Source organism: Carlito syrichta, unplaced genomic scaffold (assembly GCF_000164805.1).
Source record: "Carlito syrichta isolate Samal-C Ts95f unplaced genomic scaffold, Tarsius_syrichta-2.0.1 Scaffold288212, whole genome shotgun sequence".
NCBI lineage: Eukaryota > Metazoa > Chordata > Mammalia > Primates > Tarsiidae > Carlito > Carlito syrichta.
This window is the reverse complement of record NW_007232308.1, coordinates 10,531-29,246: the sequence shown is the minus strand read 5'-3', so window position 1 is coordinate 29,246 and position 18,716 is coordinate 10,531. Positions and strand designations below refer to the sequence as shown.

Here is an 18,716-nt window from a genome sequence, read left to right as displayed (position 1 = left end):
AAGGATCGCCGGAGCCCAGCAGGTTGAGGCTGTGGGGGCCGGGAGCGGCCACTGCACTCCTGTCTGGGCGACAGAGTGAGACTCCAACTCAAAAAAAAAAGAAAATGTAATACACAAGCTAGATTTCTAGGCACAAGATGCTTGTACAGGGCTGTGTGTGCGTACAATTTGATCGTGTCTGGCTCAAAGCCTTTCAGAAGTAGTTTCTGTGCAACGAATCTACCAAATAGCCCACTTCTTAGGATCTGTAGGTATTAGGTGTGCTGAATGAATGAGTGAACACAGGAGTCCATAAGGAAACTATCTAGAAAGGTGTGGATGGATGAATAAGACTTGGAAAGCCTAAGGAAGGACACAGCATTGTAGATGGAAGGAACAACCTCAACAAAGATCCAGGGTGGGCAGTGAGCCCAGAGCACCTGGGACTGGCAGAGATGTGAACTGAGCACTGTGGAGAGAGATGGATCTCTCCTGGAGAGCCATGGATGCCAAATCAGGAGCTTGAATTTCACTCCATGGGACACCAGGTGGCATAGCATTTAACCAGCCAGGAAGGATATCCTTACTAAAGTCATTTTAGAAGAGAATTTGTTTTATTTGTTTATATTTTTTCCTCTTCACAATATCCACCACTAGAGAACATTCTATAACATAGACGTTGGAAAGTCATGGAGGTCTAGTAAGAAGAGTGTATTTCTAGAGTCAAAAAGAGCAGGGTTTGAGGTCCCAGCCATGTGCACTTGAATGAACTGAGTAGCTTCTGTGAGCCCCATTCCTTATTTTCCAAAGAGAATAAGGCAGAGACAAAAAAAAAAAAAAAAGTAGATTTGTGCTAAAGAGTGAAATTGGGCTGAGCCAGGGACTGAAATTTCTTTTTGAATATGAAAATATTCTTAAATTGACTGTCTCAGAACATACTAAAAACCATTGACTTACACTCTTTAATGGGTGAATTATATGGTATATGACTCATATCTCAATAAGAAAGTTTTGGGGGGGAAACAAGGATGCAGATGATGAGACAGGTGAGCAGGCCAGCCCAGCGGGGTTTGAAGTGGCGCCCTCAGGGGAATCCCTGGGACGAGACAGGAATCCTTCTGGACTCCTCATCTGCTGACTCGTACCAGAATTCAATGGACATTTTGGCATCAAATGTGTCCTGCTGTAACCCACATCCAGGGAAGTTTTCAAACGGCCCTTCAAAGGCCCTAATTAGAAGGGCTTTGTATGAGAAGAATGTTTTAACCATCCTTGATGACAAGTCTTCATCCTCCACGTAATGGTTTTATTTCTTAATAATTTGTACGTACAAAAGCCTCGTTTCTCTGATGCACTCCAGGCGCCTCACAGCCTTTATTATCCTTCATTTTCCTCTTGGGAAGTTCCTTATAAAAGCTTAATCATAAAGAGGCAGGATGGATACAGGGTTTTCTAGAGTGGGTTGCCCAGAGCTTTGATTTGAATCAGGTGGGGCCAATACAAAGCCCCAAAATGCTAATCCGGGTTTGCTTTAGAGGTGAGATGGCCAGAGCCCTGGACTCTATGCTGCCTCTGACAGCCTGGTTTCTCCAGTTTTCTGGGATAGATGGATTTACCAGGAGCTAGAGATCCCAGAAGCCAGGGATGTCTGTCCCGGCCTGTCACCATTGGGCTGGGCAACCTCCTGCATCATTTTCTGCTCTCTCTAGGTTCCTTGGCTGAGGCACCTCTGTAATTGGGATGGACGGTCTGCTAAGTTCTCTCTGGCTGCAACTGTCTCTCAGTCTGCAGTTATATCCTCTGTGGCCAGTGTCCGGTCACACTAGGCCAGTGGGGTGCAGAGGGTAGACTGGGGACAGAGGGCACAAGAACTGGGAAGTGATACTGCTGTTTTTCTCCTCAAAGCAGAATCTACTCCTTTCTGTCAGAAAACAAACTGGGGAAACCACTTCCTTCCCTACCCAATGTCCGTCAGCCAAGGAGCGGTTATGTAAACCCAGCCCTGAAGGGGCTTGCAGCTCGCTCTGGCTCCAGGACTCCTAGAAATGAACTTGACCATATCCTCCAGCTGCAAGGACCCAGGGCAAGGATGATTCAATGGCATCTCCAGGCACCAGCCCTTCTGTAGACTGGGCCTCCTGGAAATGAGAACTTTCACTAAGTTCTCAATGCTCTTGTGAAGCAAATCAGGAGACCCAGAAGAGCAACTCAGGGTGAAAGCCAGGCTTATCAAAGCATTCGGATCAAGAGACTGTAAGGGGCATTTCAAGGAAGCCAGAGCTCAACAAAAGCCTCCTGTTAGGTCAGAATGCCATCTGCTTCTTCCATATCGGTCTCTCAGATCAGTTTTCTACCCACCTCACACCCCCTGTGTGTTAGAACTTGCCCCCGAGCTGAGAAAGGAATGTGGCAGCCATTCTCTCCCTGTCAAACAACTCTTTGTTGTCAGAAGTAGGCAGAACGGGGCAGGGAGCCTGCCTAGTCTCTCTTTTTCATGTTTTCTTCCACAAACATGCATCAGGCCTCGGTTGTGTGCCAAGGCAGCCTATGCTCAGTTGTGGAGGAAAGAGATGTGGAAGCTGCAGGCTTGTGCAGAACAGTGGTGGACACTGAACCCACGGCAATGCTGGGCCTGTGCTGTTCTGCTGGCCCACACCCAGCAGAACACTCCCAATCTGGTACTGGGGCCTGCTTTTCTCTTAGGAAACCACTTGTGCTCCTCAACTCATTCACGTGGTGGGTAAGGGCCCACCCTAGACCCTGATCCAGAGTGGGCGGGTGTCTCTGGTTAATCAGTGAACGGATAGGTGAATTGAACGCTGCTGGCCATGGTCGAGGGGTGGGATCATTCCAGTGCAAATCAGCCAAGTACTTTCTCCTAATTTTTTGGAAGAAGGTTTTTTCTCTTCTGGCTGCAGTCATCAGTGATAGTCCGGGGTGGCTGGCAGTCACCTTACCTTTAAGAGGATTGACCTGGCTGTTTAACAGTAGAGAGAACACTAGGGACATCAAGAGATGGAGTGATGGTGGGTAACAGAATCCTTATGATATGGGCCGAGACCCTGGATCCAGCTATGCCGAAGCCACTACCTCCCTTAGTTTCTTAATTATATGAGCAAAAATAAAAATAATCTATTTCTTGATACCGGCAATGCGTGAGTGTCAATTTGCTTGCCTTTGGTTTGCTGACTGGGGTGAACTTCAACCAAAAGATAGCTTTGGCAAGGGACCCAGGCATTCGAGTGGGTATGTCTGAGTTTACAGCCAAGTCTCTTAACTTTTGATGCTCAAGTTCGCTATAAAAGGGAAAGCAGTAGTATTGATTTTACAGAAGTGTTGTGTTTGGCTCCCAGTGAATGCTCATGAAATTGGGGTATTTGTTTGTTTTTACCACCAGATGGACAGGAAGGAGCCAGTCATAGATGAGTGTGGCTAAACCAGCTTCCCCTCAAATCCTTGGAGCTGCGGTGTGAGTATGTAATGTGACCCTACACCCACATTTTCCTGGGACAGGCTTAATTTCCACCTGTAGTCCTGGGTTAATGCATAAGAGTTACCCTTGCATTTTAAAAAGCATCCGTCATTCTAACTGTGCCATGCTGGGGTCGGTCTATGTATCTATCTCAACTCCACTGTCAGTGACTTCACACTGGGAGCCTGAAATGGCCACGTAGCTGCGTTTTCATCAGGTGGATTCGCCAATGCTAAAATCAGAGCTTTTTTCTTTTTTTGTTTCCTCCCATTGGAGAGCTGGACGTTCGCTGTTCTCCAGCACACAACAGCTGGCAGCCATGGCAGAGAGACGAGGACCTCTCCCTGCCACCTAAGCCTGGCCTGTGGTAAGGATGGCCTTCCACAAAAGGACAGGACAATGCTGCCGACAGCACCTCTTCTGAGCCTTCCTGACACTTCGGTGTCCAAAGCATCTTTCCTGCTTCTGGCCTGTGTTAGAAAGCATAACCTGAAGCTTTGGTAAAGCTATCTCAGGTGTCAACCTCTAAGGGAGATGAGCTTTGTTTTCAAGATGCAAGTTTCTCCTAGTGGAGAAGGTGAAAGGGCAGGAGAAACCTGGCCGCCTAGCAAGGGGCACAGGGCAACAAAGCAACCCACTGGTCCTACTCCATCAACCCTGCTCTTGCCCAAAGGTCCAACTGCAGAGCCCTGGCGAAAAAGCTAGGACCCACTGCCCATCTAGGTTCTATGCTCTCCCAACACCCCACCCATGAAACAAGCAAAATTACCAAGTAACACCACCCAGCAACACCCTGGGTTCGCAGGTAGACCACAAGAAGGGTGTGGGCCCCAGATTCTCTCAAGTGACATTGTTTGTGGCTCTGTGGCACAATCATGCAGATGTGTCATTCACGTAGGGAGCTCAAGCTGACTCTTGCTATATGGAGGTGTATGTGTGTGTACAGGTGTGTGCATGTGTGTGCATGTGTATATGTGGGTGTGCTCACGTATGAGTGGTGCAGGCGTGTGCTCGTGTGTGTATGTGTGTGTGTACATGTGCATGTTTCTATACATCACGGGTAACCTAGTTTGGAGTCGAGCACGCTGCAGGAGCCCCGTGAATATTTTATTGATTTTTGTGTGGTTTGACTCTATACATTATCAGGAATAAAGGCTGGCTTATGTTGTTTAAATGCACGAGCCTCCTCACTCGTGCATTTAAAACAGAATTCTATTTCCAGAGATGCTTAATAAATGCTGTGGATTGGCAAAAACAAACCTCGGCCCCCAGCACAAGGCCCAGCACGTCACAGGTGCTCGCAGTTTCTGTGGTGTGAACATGCCCGTGCATGTTCTTATGTGTGAGAGAAGAGGAGAGAGGGAGAAAAAGCAAGATGAGGTTTTCTGCAGAGCCCCGAGTCTATTCAGGGACACTCACCGCCGAGCCCGTTCCAGGTGTACACCCCTGTCGGTCCCAGGAACGTCTGATAAGGGTTACTGATGCTGTTGTAGAAGGTAAACCCAGAACTCAGCAGCGCCGTGAACAGACTGAGGACCAGGAACAGGATAGCCACCAAGTGCAGAGTTCTTTGGGAAGAATTATTCAATATCCCTAAAACTAAAGCAGCGTTTGGTAAGTGCATTGCCAAAACTCTAGCCTGGCATTCCCCTCCCACCTACCCTTTTAGGGACTTAAGTGAGCAATTGTCACATGGCAGTTGTCATATACCTCTAAGACCTGCAAAAACAAGATCTGCATTTTTCATTGCAGGCCAGCTGTTGAATCTGCGGCTGAATGAGTGGAACCAAGATGCTTCAGATAACTGGATCTTGATCAACAATTTTAAATTCCCCTAGGAAAGAATGTGCCCTCCTTAATACCTGGACAATGTTCCCATCTTTATCCTTGCCGATGGGCTTTACAGTTTCATTATAGACAGTGCCACTTTTGTTCTGAGCACTAACTCTGTTTCCACTTGGAGACACTTACAAAGTGAGACACGCTGAACATCTATGCACAGTGAGGATCCCATAGCTCGGTAGCTTTTGAGTCATACGGGGAGCCAGGACGGCCATTGGCAGAGAAAGCCAGGAGAGACAGGGCTAACAGAAGCGACCTGAGACATGGAAGCCCTGGGCTGGCCGTGGGGATCAGAAAATGGCTTCTGTTGGTGCCAAACAAGGTGTGGCCCCTAGTTCCAGACTCCACCTCCCTGGAGCCAAAGAGGACGCAGTGCCCATGGGACTCCACTGTGGGAGGTGGCTGAGAATTTGGTCCTTGGGTGGACTTCAGACTTCTTTCCAAGGTGAGCACTTCTGAATCCTGACAGCGTTGTATAACATGTGCCTATTTATTAGGAGCAGAGGCACTCCAGACAGGAACTGCACTCACACGGAATGAAATGAAGGTGCCCTGGTTTGTGTTCCTCAGCTCCTGTCTTTGTCCTTCTCCAACTTTTGACCACTACCAGCTGTCCCCTCTGCCACTCCTTTGTCGAGACACCACAGGCATGCACTTACTGTGGAAGCCCGGTCATGCGTGTACAACATACCCTCAAGGGCTGTCAGTGTGTGCGAGGCCGAAGAGGAGGCCAGTGCATTAAAGAATATTTACAGAAAGCTTCTAAAAGTCACAAGGATATAAGGAAAAAGTAACTGGGAGCATTTCAGAGTCAATGGCCATAGAACGGCAATATCACCAGCAACTGCGGGGTATAAAACCGTAACCGGTGAATAACAGTAATTGAAAGGCTCTTTCTGTTCCTATGTCTCAGGTCCCCAGGAGAAAACCCTGGAAATGTTCACATCCTTACCCCAGAGCGGCTTGAAAGAACAGAAAGCAGAGAGGCCAGGGAGGATTTCTTGGTCCCAGGCCTGGGAGATACAACCTCAGCATTCCCCTCGCAGGTCCAGAACCACAGCGTTTCAAAGGACAGGACGTGGGGTCTAAGAGACCCAGGGTTCTGTGCGTACCCCTGGGAGGAGCCACCAAGTCCCCTCCTCAAATGTGTCTTTTCCCTCCCTGCCTCGCCTCAATTATTTAAAAACCCACAGCAAGTAGGACACACCTGTTCAGAGGTCCAGGCCGGAGGCTGCAGATGTTTTGCTGCTTAGTCACCAGAAGGAAGAATGACTTCCCATTCCACACTTACCAGCTCCTTCCAGGTACGAAAGGTGGAAGCATCTCTACCACCTGCACCCACAGGTCCTAAATCTCCTTTGGGGCCACACAGACTTCACTTGCTCCCGGCAGCCTTTCCAAATCTTTCACCCTGGCATGATTAACGGCCCATGTCTCTGGAATATTCCCTGTCGGGCATGACTTCCAAACCCCTGCCAGACTGGCCCCCTGTACACACTTTATTCTGACTCTGTCTCTCAGGGTCCTTGGCCAGGTAGACACAGGACTCCCAAGGAGATCCAACACTCCCCTTGGACAGTCTTCACTCCATTTTTGAACATCTTGATTCTATTTGGCCACCATTTTTCTTTTCAAATAGCGGTGCTCCCTGAGGAAGTTTCCTCCCATCAAACAGAGAATGGGCATGGAAGAGATGTGACCAGCAAGCCTGCAGCTGGGCATCTGAGACACAGCCTCGAGGGCTGGGGACCAAGGGATCTTGTGGTAAACGCCCTCATCCAGAGAGAGCTGGCAACCTGAGTGGCGCTGGTCTTGTGGTGAAGCCCATAACTGCAAGCATCCTAGTCCGGGAGTGAGGGAGGTCCATGAAGCAGGAGTGACAGGTGATGCGAGGGCACTGGTTGAGAGGAAGAGAAAGTAAAGAAAAGAGAAAAGGGCGGGAGAAGAGAAATGTGCGTCTTGCCTCACATCTGTCCACACGGCCATATATAGCATGAAAACCTCTGGGAGAAGGGAGTGGACCGAGGAGGGGGAAATGATTAGCTCAGTGGCGTGTGGATAATGACTTCACCATCCGGGCTAAAGAAAATTCTGCTCTTCAAGAGGAACTGCGGACTGGGAGCCAAGTTCAGTTCACCCGGGTTCTTGTACTCAGTGGTGACTGGACTGTGTTGCATTTTCTGTTAATGACCCATAGAGCGTAGTTAGGTTTTCTGCATGGTCCTCTTTGCTATGCATGCCGGGTAAGAAGTCTAATAGGGCAAGGGTCATGCCAGCCACCACCTGCTGCTGAGGTGGGGATGGACGAGGCCTGACGCTCCAACCCTCTGAGTAAGCTGGGACGTCTTGTCCCTGACCTCAGGTGGAAAAAATAGCTTACCTTTTTCTCCCACTTACTGTGGAGATACAAAAGTTAGGGGATTCATATTGCCGTAATTTGTCACACACCTGTTTTGAAACTAATGGAAGCTGACACCGGAGGGGAGAACAAAAAAATACCCACAGCAAGTAGGACACACCTGTTCAGAGGTCCAGGTCGGAGGCTGCAGATGTTTTGCGGCTTAGTCACCAGAAGAAGGAATGACTTTCCGTTCCACGCTCACCCGTTCCTCCCAGGCACTAAAGGGGAAACTCTGGAATCTCGTAGGAAGTTTGCAGGGGACTAAATGAACTCACTGCCTAGCAAAGTTTGGTAACCAAGACTCAAGTTGGTCACTTAAGTAGAAAATAGAAACTTCAGTGTGGGAAAAGAAACTTATGTCCAAGGCACCCTGAAGTGGCTTGGGGTGTTTTTCTGCTTTACTCACTTAGTAAAAGCTGTTCATGGATGTTTACTTGTAAATAGTTTACATTCCACTTTTGGAGAGTAAATTAGAAAGTGACCATCGAGATTAGCTTTGTTTTTTTACTTTTCGTAACATCTGCTGGATGCGATTTTTCAAAAGGGAGTCAATTTGGAGTCTGTTGACATACTTTTCTATGTATCGAGGTGACAATTTATCTTGCTTTCAACGGCTGCATTTTAAAATTATCCTCCAGCTTTCTGAAATCCCTGCCACATAGGTATGACAGCTGTATCTCCAGTTCCTGGCTCAGAACTCAGACAATGGAAGCTGAAAATTCGGTGTAAGTTAGCAAGAATGAAATGACAATAAACCTCCATAGCATCTGACAGCTGCTCTCTGCCTACAAAATTAGCAAATGCATTCTGTTCCTTTTGATTTTTTTTTTTCCTTTCAGGGGGCAAGTGTCTGAATCAGGAATGCCACCTCACAATTGGAGCTAATTGCCCTGATTCTGGCATTTCTGGGAAAGAGCCCAAAACAACGGGGCTGCAGAGAGGAGGGCCTAGCCCACGGGCCGGCAGCTGAGAGGCAGAAATGGTACTGCCAGGGGGTGGGTGATGCAAGAGTCATCGGACATCCGGCTGACCCCACAGGGAAATGCAACCTCTTCAGGTCTTCCTGGCTGTCTGCCCTTGGAGTTCTGGTTTTCTTTACGTCCTCGGACCTTGAGGGAGAGCCAGAGGTTTTATGACTGAATGGGAACTGCCTCCACATTCTCCTCAAGCATCTGGTCACCAGGGAGCCTGACCAGGTCAACTCCTGGATTCGTGGGCCCCAGTACTCCACTGGAGGAGTGCATTATACCAACAGCTCTCCCAGAAAGCCCCAGCTGGTGTCCCCTGCCTCTCAGAAGTTGCCTGGGTTCTCCTGGGGAAAAGAGCAATCTGAGCCCTGGGGGCATTCGTTTTGCCCTCTATACACCCCACCTCCCAGTGTGGTCTGGGGTCATATGGTACATAGGTCCTCTCCAGGAAAATATGCTATGTAGATGGAGCGAGGGCTTTGTGAATTCTGGAGAAATAAACTTCATTCGTTCTTCTCTTTGCAGTTAATTAGTTTCTGCAGCAGATTTAGTTTCCTAATTATTTTTAGCTTGGGCTAATGTGCAATGCTGAGTTCCCTGAGAACAAACAGGGGTCGATGCAGAGAAGAAACTGGCAGGCACAGGGAAAGCCAATTGGGGGAAAAATCCCTGCTAGCTGTAGTAGATCATTGACTCAAAGCAGCGCTCAAAGGCCCGCCGTGTTCTGAGGCTTTCTTTCAGCCTGCCCTGGTTCAATTGCAAGGTTTCATCCAGAGCTTTCTCCAATCTATTAGTTTAACTTCAAGTAGGCCACATCCAAGGGACTTAAAAATAGTACTCAGTGCTACGATACATATCAGTCTAGCACCTGGCCTTGGAGGAAGCTGGTGGTTGTCAATCCTGAGTCTAAAGCACTTTGTATCAGAATCACCTGGAAAGATTCTTAAAAACAAGCAAGTCAGGGCCTCATGGCCGAGATTCTTACTCCATTAGTCCAGGGAGAGTCAAGTGCAGGGATTTTTTTCCTAGCATCCCAGGTGATTCTATCTTTGGCTGTAGGCAACATGACTGCTCAAAATCCCACACCCCTACAAACCAGGTTGCTCTTGGGACCAGGGACACAGAGACCCAGTGCCGCATGAAGAGAAACATTTTTCCTAACATCATTTTCTATTAAAATGATTCTGTAAAAATTTACATCCTGATCAGTGCATAGGCTGAGTAATATTTGAAATGATGTTCACAGGAACGCCACATCCTAACGTGAATGACTCATTTTGCCACTTTTGCCAATGTGAGAAAATATCACACTTTATGCCCCTTGGACCCTGACGACATTTCTCAAAGCACAAAGTTAAAGGAAGGCGGTTTTTTTTTTTTTACAGCACCCAGGATCCAAAACCAAGGAGGAGGTGAACGGTCACGGCATGAGCTTGCATCTTCCTATCAACTCATTGTTCAAGTTTCTGTGCTCCCAGGAGGCTGTGCAGACCTGTGCTCCCCACCCTACCCCACCCCTACTTTTGTGAAGAATGTGCACACCAGGCCCCTACAATTAGTGCAGGGTGTTTTGTTAACTGATGGAGGGTCTTTCTCTCACAGGAAGTGGTGATCCTTCAGGGCCAGGAAACACTGCAATTCCTTTCAACACCCAACCCTTTCCCCTAACTCCCGCCCCCCCCACAGCAGCTGCCCAGGGAAGGTTTTCTTGAACAGAAATGAAATCTCTAGAACTCTGGGAGTAACAAAGACAATCTGTTCACGGCTGCACATACAGGACCTGTCACTTTTCATCTGGATGTTGTACAAACTAGGATGCATCTAGTCAACCCGAGCCACCATCCAGTCGCTCACTAGAGAATTTCCTTACCAGGTCTGACTGGTGGTCATTATTTTGGCTTGTTGAAATCAGCCATCATCACTTCATCCTGCTCTTTCACTTCAAAATCTACGGTCAAAACTGGTACAGTGTGATAGATCCTATGCAGAAATATCTCATTTTGCAATATTTATTACCCTTGGGGGATTTTCTATGTGACCTCACCCTACAGGTCAAAAGCTGACACTGTTAACTTCTCAATTGGAACAGTCAATCTACCATTGCTTGGCAAGAAAGCAGCATTTATACAGATTTTATAGTACTACCAAAAAATGGTTTCTGATTTGAAATAAGTCCTGTGTGGTCATGAGAGACTGGTAGGAGAGTATCTATGTTTCACTGTAAATACCGAAAGCATCCCTGGATCCTTAGCAGTTGAATACCACAAGACAGATACTCTAGTAACATGACTTTTTCCTAGGATAACTGCTTGCAGATGTTCCAAGTTTAGCATTTGCCCTTTGGACCTTGAGTATATTTCTCAAAACCCAAAGTTAAAAGAAGGACTTCTTTTTTACAGCACCCAGGCATATCTAAAAGACAAATGTATAACTTGGGAATGTTATAAATTGATTATGGACTGCAATTATCAGCAAGGAAGACCCCTGGGACTCCAAGGAGGGCCTTAGATGTCAACTAGAGCAATAGTGCAGCGTCTTCATTAATTGTATGGTGGCTCAACTTCAGTGCCAGGAGGCTGGGCAGGTTAGAAAATAGGCAAAGGGAAAGCGAGTGTTCAGCCTCCCTTGTGTTCCCCCATTGGCTGCTGTGCCCACTTGGCCCTGGCCTCCTTTGGGGCTCTCCCTGAGCACTCCATCTCTGTTCCCCTGACATCACAACACACACCAGCACTCACACAGGGCTTTAGAGTCAGGTCTGACCCCAGCCTGGCCCCTGCTGAGTAGAGATAATCAGGGCTTCTTTCGAAGCCATTTATTTCAAATTGGGATCAAGTAGTACCAAATAGACACCCTATGAAGACCAAAAAGGGTTGTAGGTTATGGCTCTCACTTTAAATTTTAAAAATGTGTCTGAGGATTCAGAAACAAGTATACTTTTTGGTTTCGAAAATGTTATTCACATAACCGAAAGTATGACCAAGTCTTTGCAAGTCTTAGTTTCTAGTTGCTGTGAAGCAGACGTTCCTCATCCTTATGGGAAGCTGAGGCTGACAGCAGAAGTGTCACTGAAAGGCTACGGAAATGCCAAGGGAGACAATGTTTTTGCTGACATCTAAAAAGCAAATTTATAACTGGGAAATGTAATCGTGTTGCTTTGGATTTAAGGAAATCATTTTATTAACAAAGTCATACACAAACTAGAGCTAGAACCTAGAACTAGTGTCTATGGTTCAAACTTCTATCTTTACGTATTATACAAAGACTAAATATTACATTTGTGGAAGGTAGAAAATATACATATATATATATATATATATATATATATATATAGTCAAAAGCCAATAACTGCATGATAACTGATAATGTCTGTATAATACCTGTATACAACATTGTTCAAAACAAAGCCCATTGAAAGTGTTACAAAATTTATATATTGTTGTTTTTAAATTTATAAAACATAGTGGTAGAAGTCAAATGTCCAAAGTCAAATAAGTAGCTAAATCGCCTTACCATTCTCAATGAATTTTTTATTTTCCTTCCATTCAAAGAAGGCATTATTACCCAAGAAATCAGAAGAAAAAACTTCAGGAATACCTATGAAATATACAATTAATAGATTAATGGAAACTTAATATAATTTCCAAGAATGAAATATTCTGGGGGTACATTCAAGTGAGTTAAAGAAATGAACTTGAGAAATAGAAATAGAAATTGCCCATGTTTTCCATTCCATTTGTTCCCTCATAGATGCCACCTATGAGGTTCTAATCAGAGGTTGTGTCTCCAACTAAAAACCCACAGTCAATACACCTAAAGATGTTGTTACTATAGGCTATTTAATACCATATTGCAGTTATATATTTTTACTTAATTATTCACTTGTCAGTAAACTTGGTTGGATCATTTAAACACCGTCCCTGCTAGAATGACTTAGATGGTTGCATTGATAGACACAACCAGAACTGAGGAAGCTGAAATAAAGATATGGAAAATTTTCAAAATTATGAGTAAGGTTCATATCTTCAGATTAAAACAAAGCTTACAAAGAAATTATTTTTGAATGGTTCTTTGGCCCAAATATAGAATGATGTGAATCTTAATGCAGTCTCATAATACCCATTCAAATTAGCTTATCATTTACCTGCAAAGTTTTTGTCTGATTCTGCAAGTCCATGGCTCAATTCTTGAGTACTCTCACCACGAAAAAGCCCATAAGTGAGGAAAACACTCCCGTTTGAAGCAGAGTCTGTAACGGCAATTGTACTTGTGATCCATGCTTGTGTCCCAAGAATAGAGCAAATTACCACGAAAGACCCCAGGCTTGTAAAAAAGCTCGATAAGAACATCAGTGTTTTCTTTGTTGTAGGCATTTTCGCAAGAAAATAAGTTTGCTAGGGCCAAAAGAGCAAATATCTTCTTATAATATTTTTGGACTTTATCAGTCAGAGTCCAGTATTTAGAAACGGAGTCTTAACTTGTTGTAAAATATAAAACCTCACCCTTCGTAAGGAAGGGTTATGTTAATGAACACTGAACAATAAGCATGCTCATAAAGATTTACAGTCGCTGAACTTTGGTCTGGAGTAAGGGATTGCTATGGTTACAGCCAACCAGCATGAACGAGGCTAAGGGTAGGCATGGTCTTCCCAAGGACTTCCTCAATCACACAATTAATTTATAATCCTGTGTCAAATGCCATGGAAGCAAATCTCTCCTACCCTGTCAGGACAGGACTAGAATTCCTAAATAATAAGGGAGTGAGGATCTGTATCTTCAAAGTGCTGCTGACATTAAGAGCCAACAACATTAAGCACCAGCTCCTTCAGGACTTGTTTCACTGGTCAGTGATTTGACCCTTTCCACTGTTCTAAGAAGAAACCCTAAGGAAGGTGAACCTTTGTCAAAGGTACTATGGTGTGGAAAGAGAAACGTTTGCACCTCCTTATATTTTACTTCTCCCTATTTTTAGACTGTGTTGAAGAGGTGTGCCTTTTAAATTTCCTTTCTCAAATTGGATCATTCTTGTACATTATTTAAATTATAACTTGAGAGGTTTCATTTGTTTGCTTTTTAGTACTCTGTCAGAAGGAGTTCTAAACATTCTTGCTTTTAGTCTTTATGCCTTGTATCCTCTCTGTTGAGTGGCTAATAGTTTTAAAATGGTCATCTCTGGCTCTCAGAAACACTTTCCCATTTGGCTAACAGAGAATTTCTAGAGATGATATATAGATGTTCACAACATGTTTTGCTTTTTTTTTGAGGCCAAGTCTTACTCATAGCTACCACAGCTTCTGCCTGCTGGGTTCAGGTGATCCTTCCGCCACAGCATTCCAAGAAGCCTGAACTACAGGCACGTGCCATGCCCGGCTAATTTTTTAATTCTTCTTTTTTTTTTTTATTGTAGAGACAAGGTCTTGCCAAGTTGCCCTGGCTGGTCTTGAACCCCTGGACTCAGGCAATCCTCTCACCTCTGCCTTCCAAAAGTGCTGGGACTAGAGGTGTGAGCCACTGCGCCTAGATTGCATTGCTTTTTTATTGTATTCTTTCATTAGAAAGATATATTGTTTATGCATATTAGCATTTTGTGTTTTTCTTTGTTAGCCTGTAACTTATTTGTGGAATTAGCGGACTGTCTTTCCAATTAGAGTAACTAGATGACGTGCTCTAGGAGGCAGCCATGTTTGTTTTGTGTACTACAGATCCCAGGGGCTATCAAAGAGCCTGGCACAGAAGAGACAATTAGCAAACATTTGTTGAATGAGTTACTCGAGATGTGTACACATGTACTTTGCTGTGGTGGACATTTATATTGTTTCCGGTTTTAAATTATGATTGAGAAAGAACTCATGCACATTCTCACGCATACAACTTTGACCATATCTTTGCTTCCTTCCTTCCTTAGACTTCTGCAAGTGAGTCAAAGTATGTGAACTTCTTCTGAAACTGTCACTATGCATTGCACAGTCGTTTATTAGAAAAAGTACCAATTTACGCACCACATCTTTAATACAGTGAGTGTGTACACTTTATTACACCCTCACTGCTTTGTATATTATTGTGACAACTAATTTTTTTCCCACTCAAGTCTATTTCTTTTGGCCACATTTGTAAGGGGTGGAACAGAATTTCAGTGGTTACTTCCTTCTGGTCCCTTTTTCAGTCTGAAAGTAATTTTGTATCATGATACCAACATTATATGTGCTCTTTACAAAAAGACTATTCAAATGGAACTGACAAGAATAAAGAAGAAAGTAAATATAATAAGTAATTCACCCTAGGTAACACAATTCTGTTCGTGGTTGGGCAAAGACTCTCATACCATAGTTTGAAGCCCTATGTGTTAGTCCATTTTCTGTTGCTGTAACTGAACACCTGAGACTGGATAATTTATTAAGAAGAGGAATTTATTTTTTGCAGTTCTGGGGGCTGGAAAGTCCAAGGTCAAGGGGGCACCACTGGTGAGAGCCTTCTTGCTGGTGGGAACTCGCTGCAGAGTCCTGAGGTGACACAGGGCATCACATGGCAAGTGAACTGACCATACTAGCTCAGGTTTTGCTTTCTTTTGTTACAAAGTCACCAGTCCCATTCCTGAGATACCCCGTTAATACATGAATCCATTAGTCCATAAACTGATTAATCCATGCACTTAATGACCCAATTGCCTCTTAAAAGACTCCACCTTTCCCTACTGCTACTTTGAAACCAACATGAATCAGAGGAGAAAAACATTCAAACCATACACACATTTATATTAAAATTAAGTCCCACTCCGTGTTCTATTTTATAATCTGCTTTTTAAAAAGTCTCAACAATTTGCCATGATAGATACTCCTTTCATGTCTGTAAACCGTGTTTACCATTGTACAAAGTAATCGCTATCTACATAAATCCCTTTTGGTGGACATTGAAATTGTTTCCAGTTTTTCACTGTGGTACTCATGATGTGCTGATACTCTTTATATGTTCAATTTTGTTATCCTTTCTAGATGTCTCCTTAGGATGAATCCTTAGATGGAAAATTGAGTCAGCAAATATGTTCACAGCAGCAGGAAGTTTGTCCTAGTTTAAGTTCCTACCAACAGCACTTTGCACTAGATAGGTTCTCAATTCCCTAGCTTCCCCCTCACAAAGTGTTGGTACCATTGTTAATCTTTTGCAAGAGGAGAGACAAGGACTAGTTTGTTGGCATTGCTTTTTCTAAAAAGCCGGTGAGGATTAACGTATTTTAATATGCTTATTGCCAATGTGTATTTTTATTGGCATGGGTTTCTGTTTACAATGTTGATTTATTATATAGAGGTGTTTTTGCTTTACTTATGAATTTGTAATAGATTAAGTCATTGTCCCCTGCATGGCATGTGTATATGTATATAAGTATGTATTTTGTTGTTTGTATTTCAATCACATTTATACATTTTTTTACATATGTCTGGATTATTTTGCTGACACGTTAAAAATGTCTCTGTCATCAAATATTTAGTTTTATTCTTTATGCCTTCTAGATTTGATAGTCCAACTCATATAAAAACCAATTCATGTTTGCTTAAAACAGAAAAACAGTACCTTCTATAAGAATATGGAGTTATCACACAGTGCCCAAGGTGAGGTGACAACGAGAACGCAGGAAGTTGCTCGAACTAGAGATTTCTCTTTTCTTCTATGCTCCTTTCTGCATATTCACATCTGTTTCATTTTCCTGTTCTTTTTTTCTAGTATGAAATTTTCTTTGCCATTGTTCTGTTGCTGTTCTTTGTTTTTCCGTTTCTAATTTTCTGAAACAAATACTGTATTTCCTTAATTATTTTGTTTTTGTATTAAGAGTGAAAGTATTTTAAACCACAAATTTTCCTTTAAATATAACTTTAGCCAGGACCTGTAAGTTTTTGCATATAGTCTGTAAATTGACATTTAACATCTTGAAATTACAATTTTTACTTTGCTGTTGTTGAGGACAACGTCTGTAAATTAGTTATATGATAGCATTAGTTCCACTTTTGTTATTTGTTTCTAGTTTTCTGTAATTTGTTTTTTGAAGTCGAAATCTCATCAGTCACCCATCAGGCTGGAGTGCAGCAGAAGGATCACGGGTCACTACAGCCTCAACCTCTGGGCTCAGGTGATCCTCTCGCCTCAGTCTCCTGAATAGCTGGGACTACAGGCATGTGCCAACATGCCCAGCTAATTTTTTGATTTTTTTTTTTTTTTTGTAGAGACAATTTCTCACTATGTTGCCCAGGCTGATCTTGAACTCCTGAACTCAAGCAATCCTCTCACCTCAGTCTCCCATAGTGCTGGGATTACAAGTGTGATACACTGCACCCAGCAGTTTTCTGGAATTTATATATCAAAGAACCTTCAGATATCTACTTTTGGGATATTACTGATATTTTCTTTGAAGTCAATTTAATCGATGTTTATAAATGTTTACAGCACTTTATGTCACTTCATGGTGCTCCATTTAATAGATGTACTATTGTTTATCTAACAATAATTTACTTTGGCCATTTGGGATATTATTAAAGTTTTTGCTCATATACATTTGCATGAATACAGATTATTTATTATAGCCTTTGGATAAATCCCACAAGAAGAAATTTTGGTTCAGACAGATAGTCTTAGATTTATCATACCAAATGCAAACTGGTCTTCAAACCTGCCTCCAATTCGTAATAGTACCATCTATGTATGAGAAAGCTGTTTTTTCTATAGCTCCATGTTTTACCTATGTCATTATTAGATATTTGATTTGCAACTATTTAACCAAACAATACATACATATATATATATGTATTAGTTAAATGACTGCTACAATATACATATTAGTTAAATAATGACTGTTGTAACCATACTGTCAGGGTAAGTCACATCAGAGAGAAAAAATAAGACTGGCCTTAGGTTTTTCCACAGCAACATTCAGAGCAAAAAGACAATAAAGCAATAGATACAAAATTCTGAGGGAAAGAAAATGTGGCGGCCGTAGTGTCATTTGAGAATGAAGGTTAACTTGCTCCTTTGACTATAACAGAGTCATATCTCAGGCTTGCCGTTTCATTTTCTTAACAGTACCTTGTGAAGAGCCAAATTTTTAAATTTCGGTGCATTATAATTTCACATCTTTTCATTTTCATAGATTATGCTTTAAATGTCATATTTAAGAAAATTTTGCCTAACCCAAAATGTCAAAGACTTTTCTCTTATGTTTTCTTTTAGATTTTTAAAAAACTTTTTGTTCATATATTTAAGGCAATGATATATTTCAAGTTAATTTTTGTATATGGTATGAGGTGAGGGCTGAGTTTCATGATGTGAACCAGGCCATTGTTTGGATTTAATTTCTTGAAAAGATGATTCTTTCCCTAATGAATTACCTTTGTGTCTTTATTGAAAGCAAAGTGGCCATATTTGTGTGGATCTTTTCTGAATTCTCTATTATTAGGTCCTTCTTACCAGACCTGTGTGAGCTCCAGGAATTATTTGTCACACTGCTTCCCAGTAGCTCTTTTGCTACCTCGGTAACTTCCTCTCAGGTGTGTGCGTCAGTACTCAACCAGAGTTAAGGGATCCCTCTGCAAATTTCCAGAGATTCCCTCTGCAGCTCCCTTCTCCTCTCCAGGACTCATCACCAATTCTAGCCACTTTGGTCTTTTTCTTTCAACTCCAGAAGACCATTGGGTTCTTTTGGGTTTCCCCTCCTGCACCATGACCTGGAAATTCCCGCCATGAAAACTCCCCAGAGCAATTATCCATCTTACCAATTTGTTTCCTGTATCCCAGGAATGACAACCCTGAGTTGCATAATGCCCAATGTCCTAAAAGCATCCTTGTATGTATTATTTTCTGTTTTATTAATTTTTTAAGACTGTAAGGCCAATCTGGCTATGGTACGCCATCACAGTCAGAGGAGGAAGCCAGCCTTCATTCTCGAATGACCACATGGTTGCTGCATTTTCTTGTCCTCATAATTTTGTACCTATTGCTTTATTGATTGTCTTTTTTCACTGCATGTTGCTATACAAGAGTCTGGGGCCAGACTTACTTTTTCTTTCTGTATGTG

General features: G+C 43.3%; 1 protein-coding gene across 1 annotated transcript in view; it reads right to left on the bottom strand.

Annotated features, from left to right (window-relative positions):
- Positions 1 to 13,188, bottom strand: part of CLRN3 (clarin 3) — a 13,817-nt gene extending 629 nt beyond the window's left edge. The window contains exons 1-2 of the mRNA XM_008053509.1: positions 12,804 to 13,188; positions 4,871 to 5,050 (exon numbers count right to left, since the gene is read on the bottom strand). Of these exons, the coding sequence (XP_008051700.1) occupies positions 4,871 to 5,050; positions 12,804 to 13,032 (409 nt within the window). The 5' untranslated portion in view covers positions 13,033 to 13,188. The remainder of the gene's footprint in view (positions 1 to 4,870; positions 5,051 to 12,803) is intronic.
- Positions 13,189 to 18,716: the final 5,528 nt, after the last annotated feature.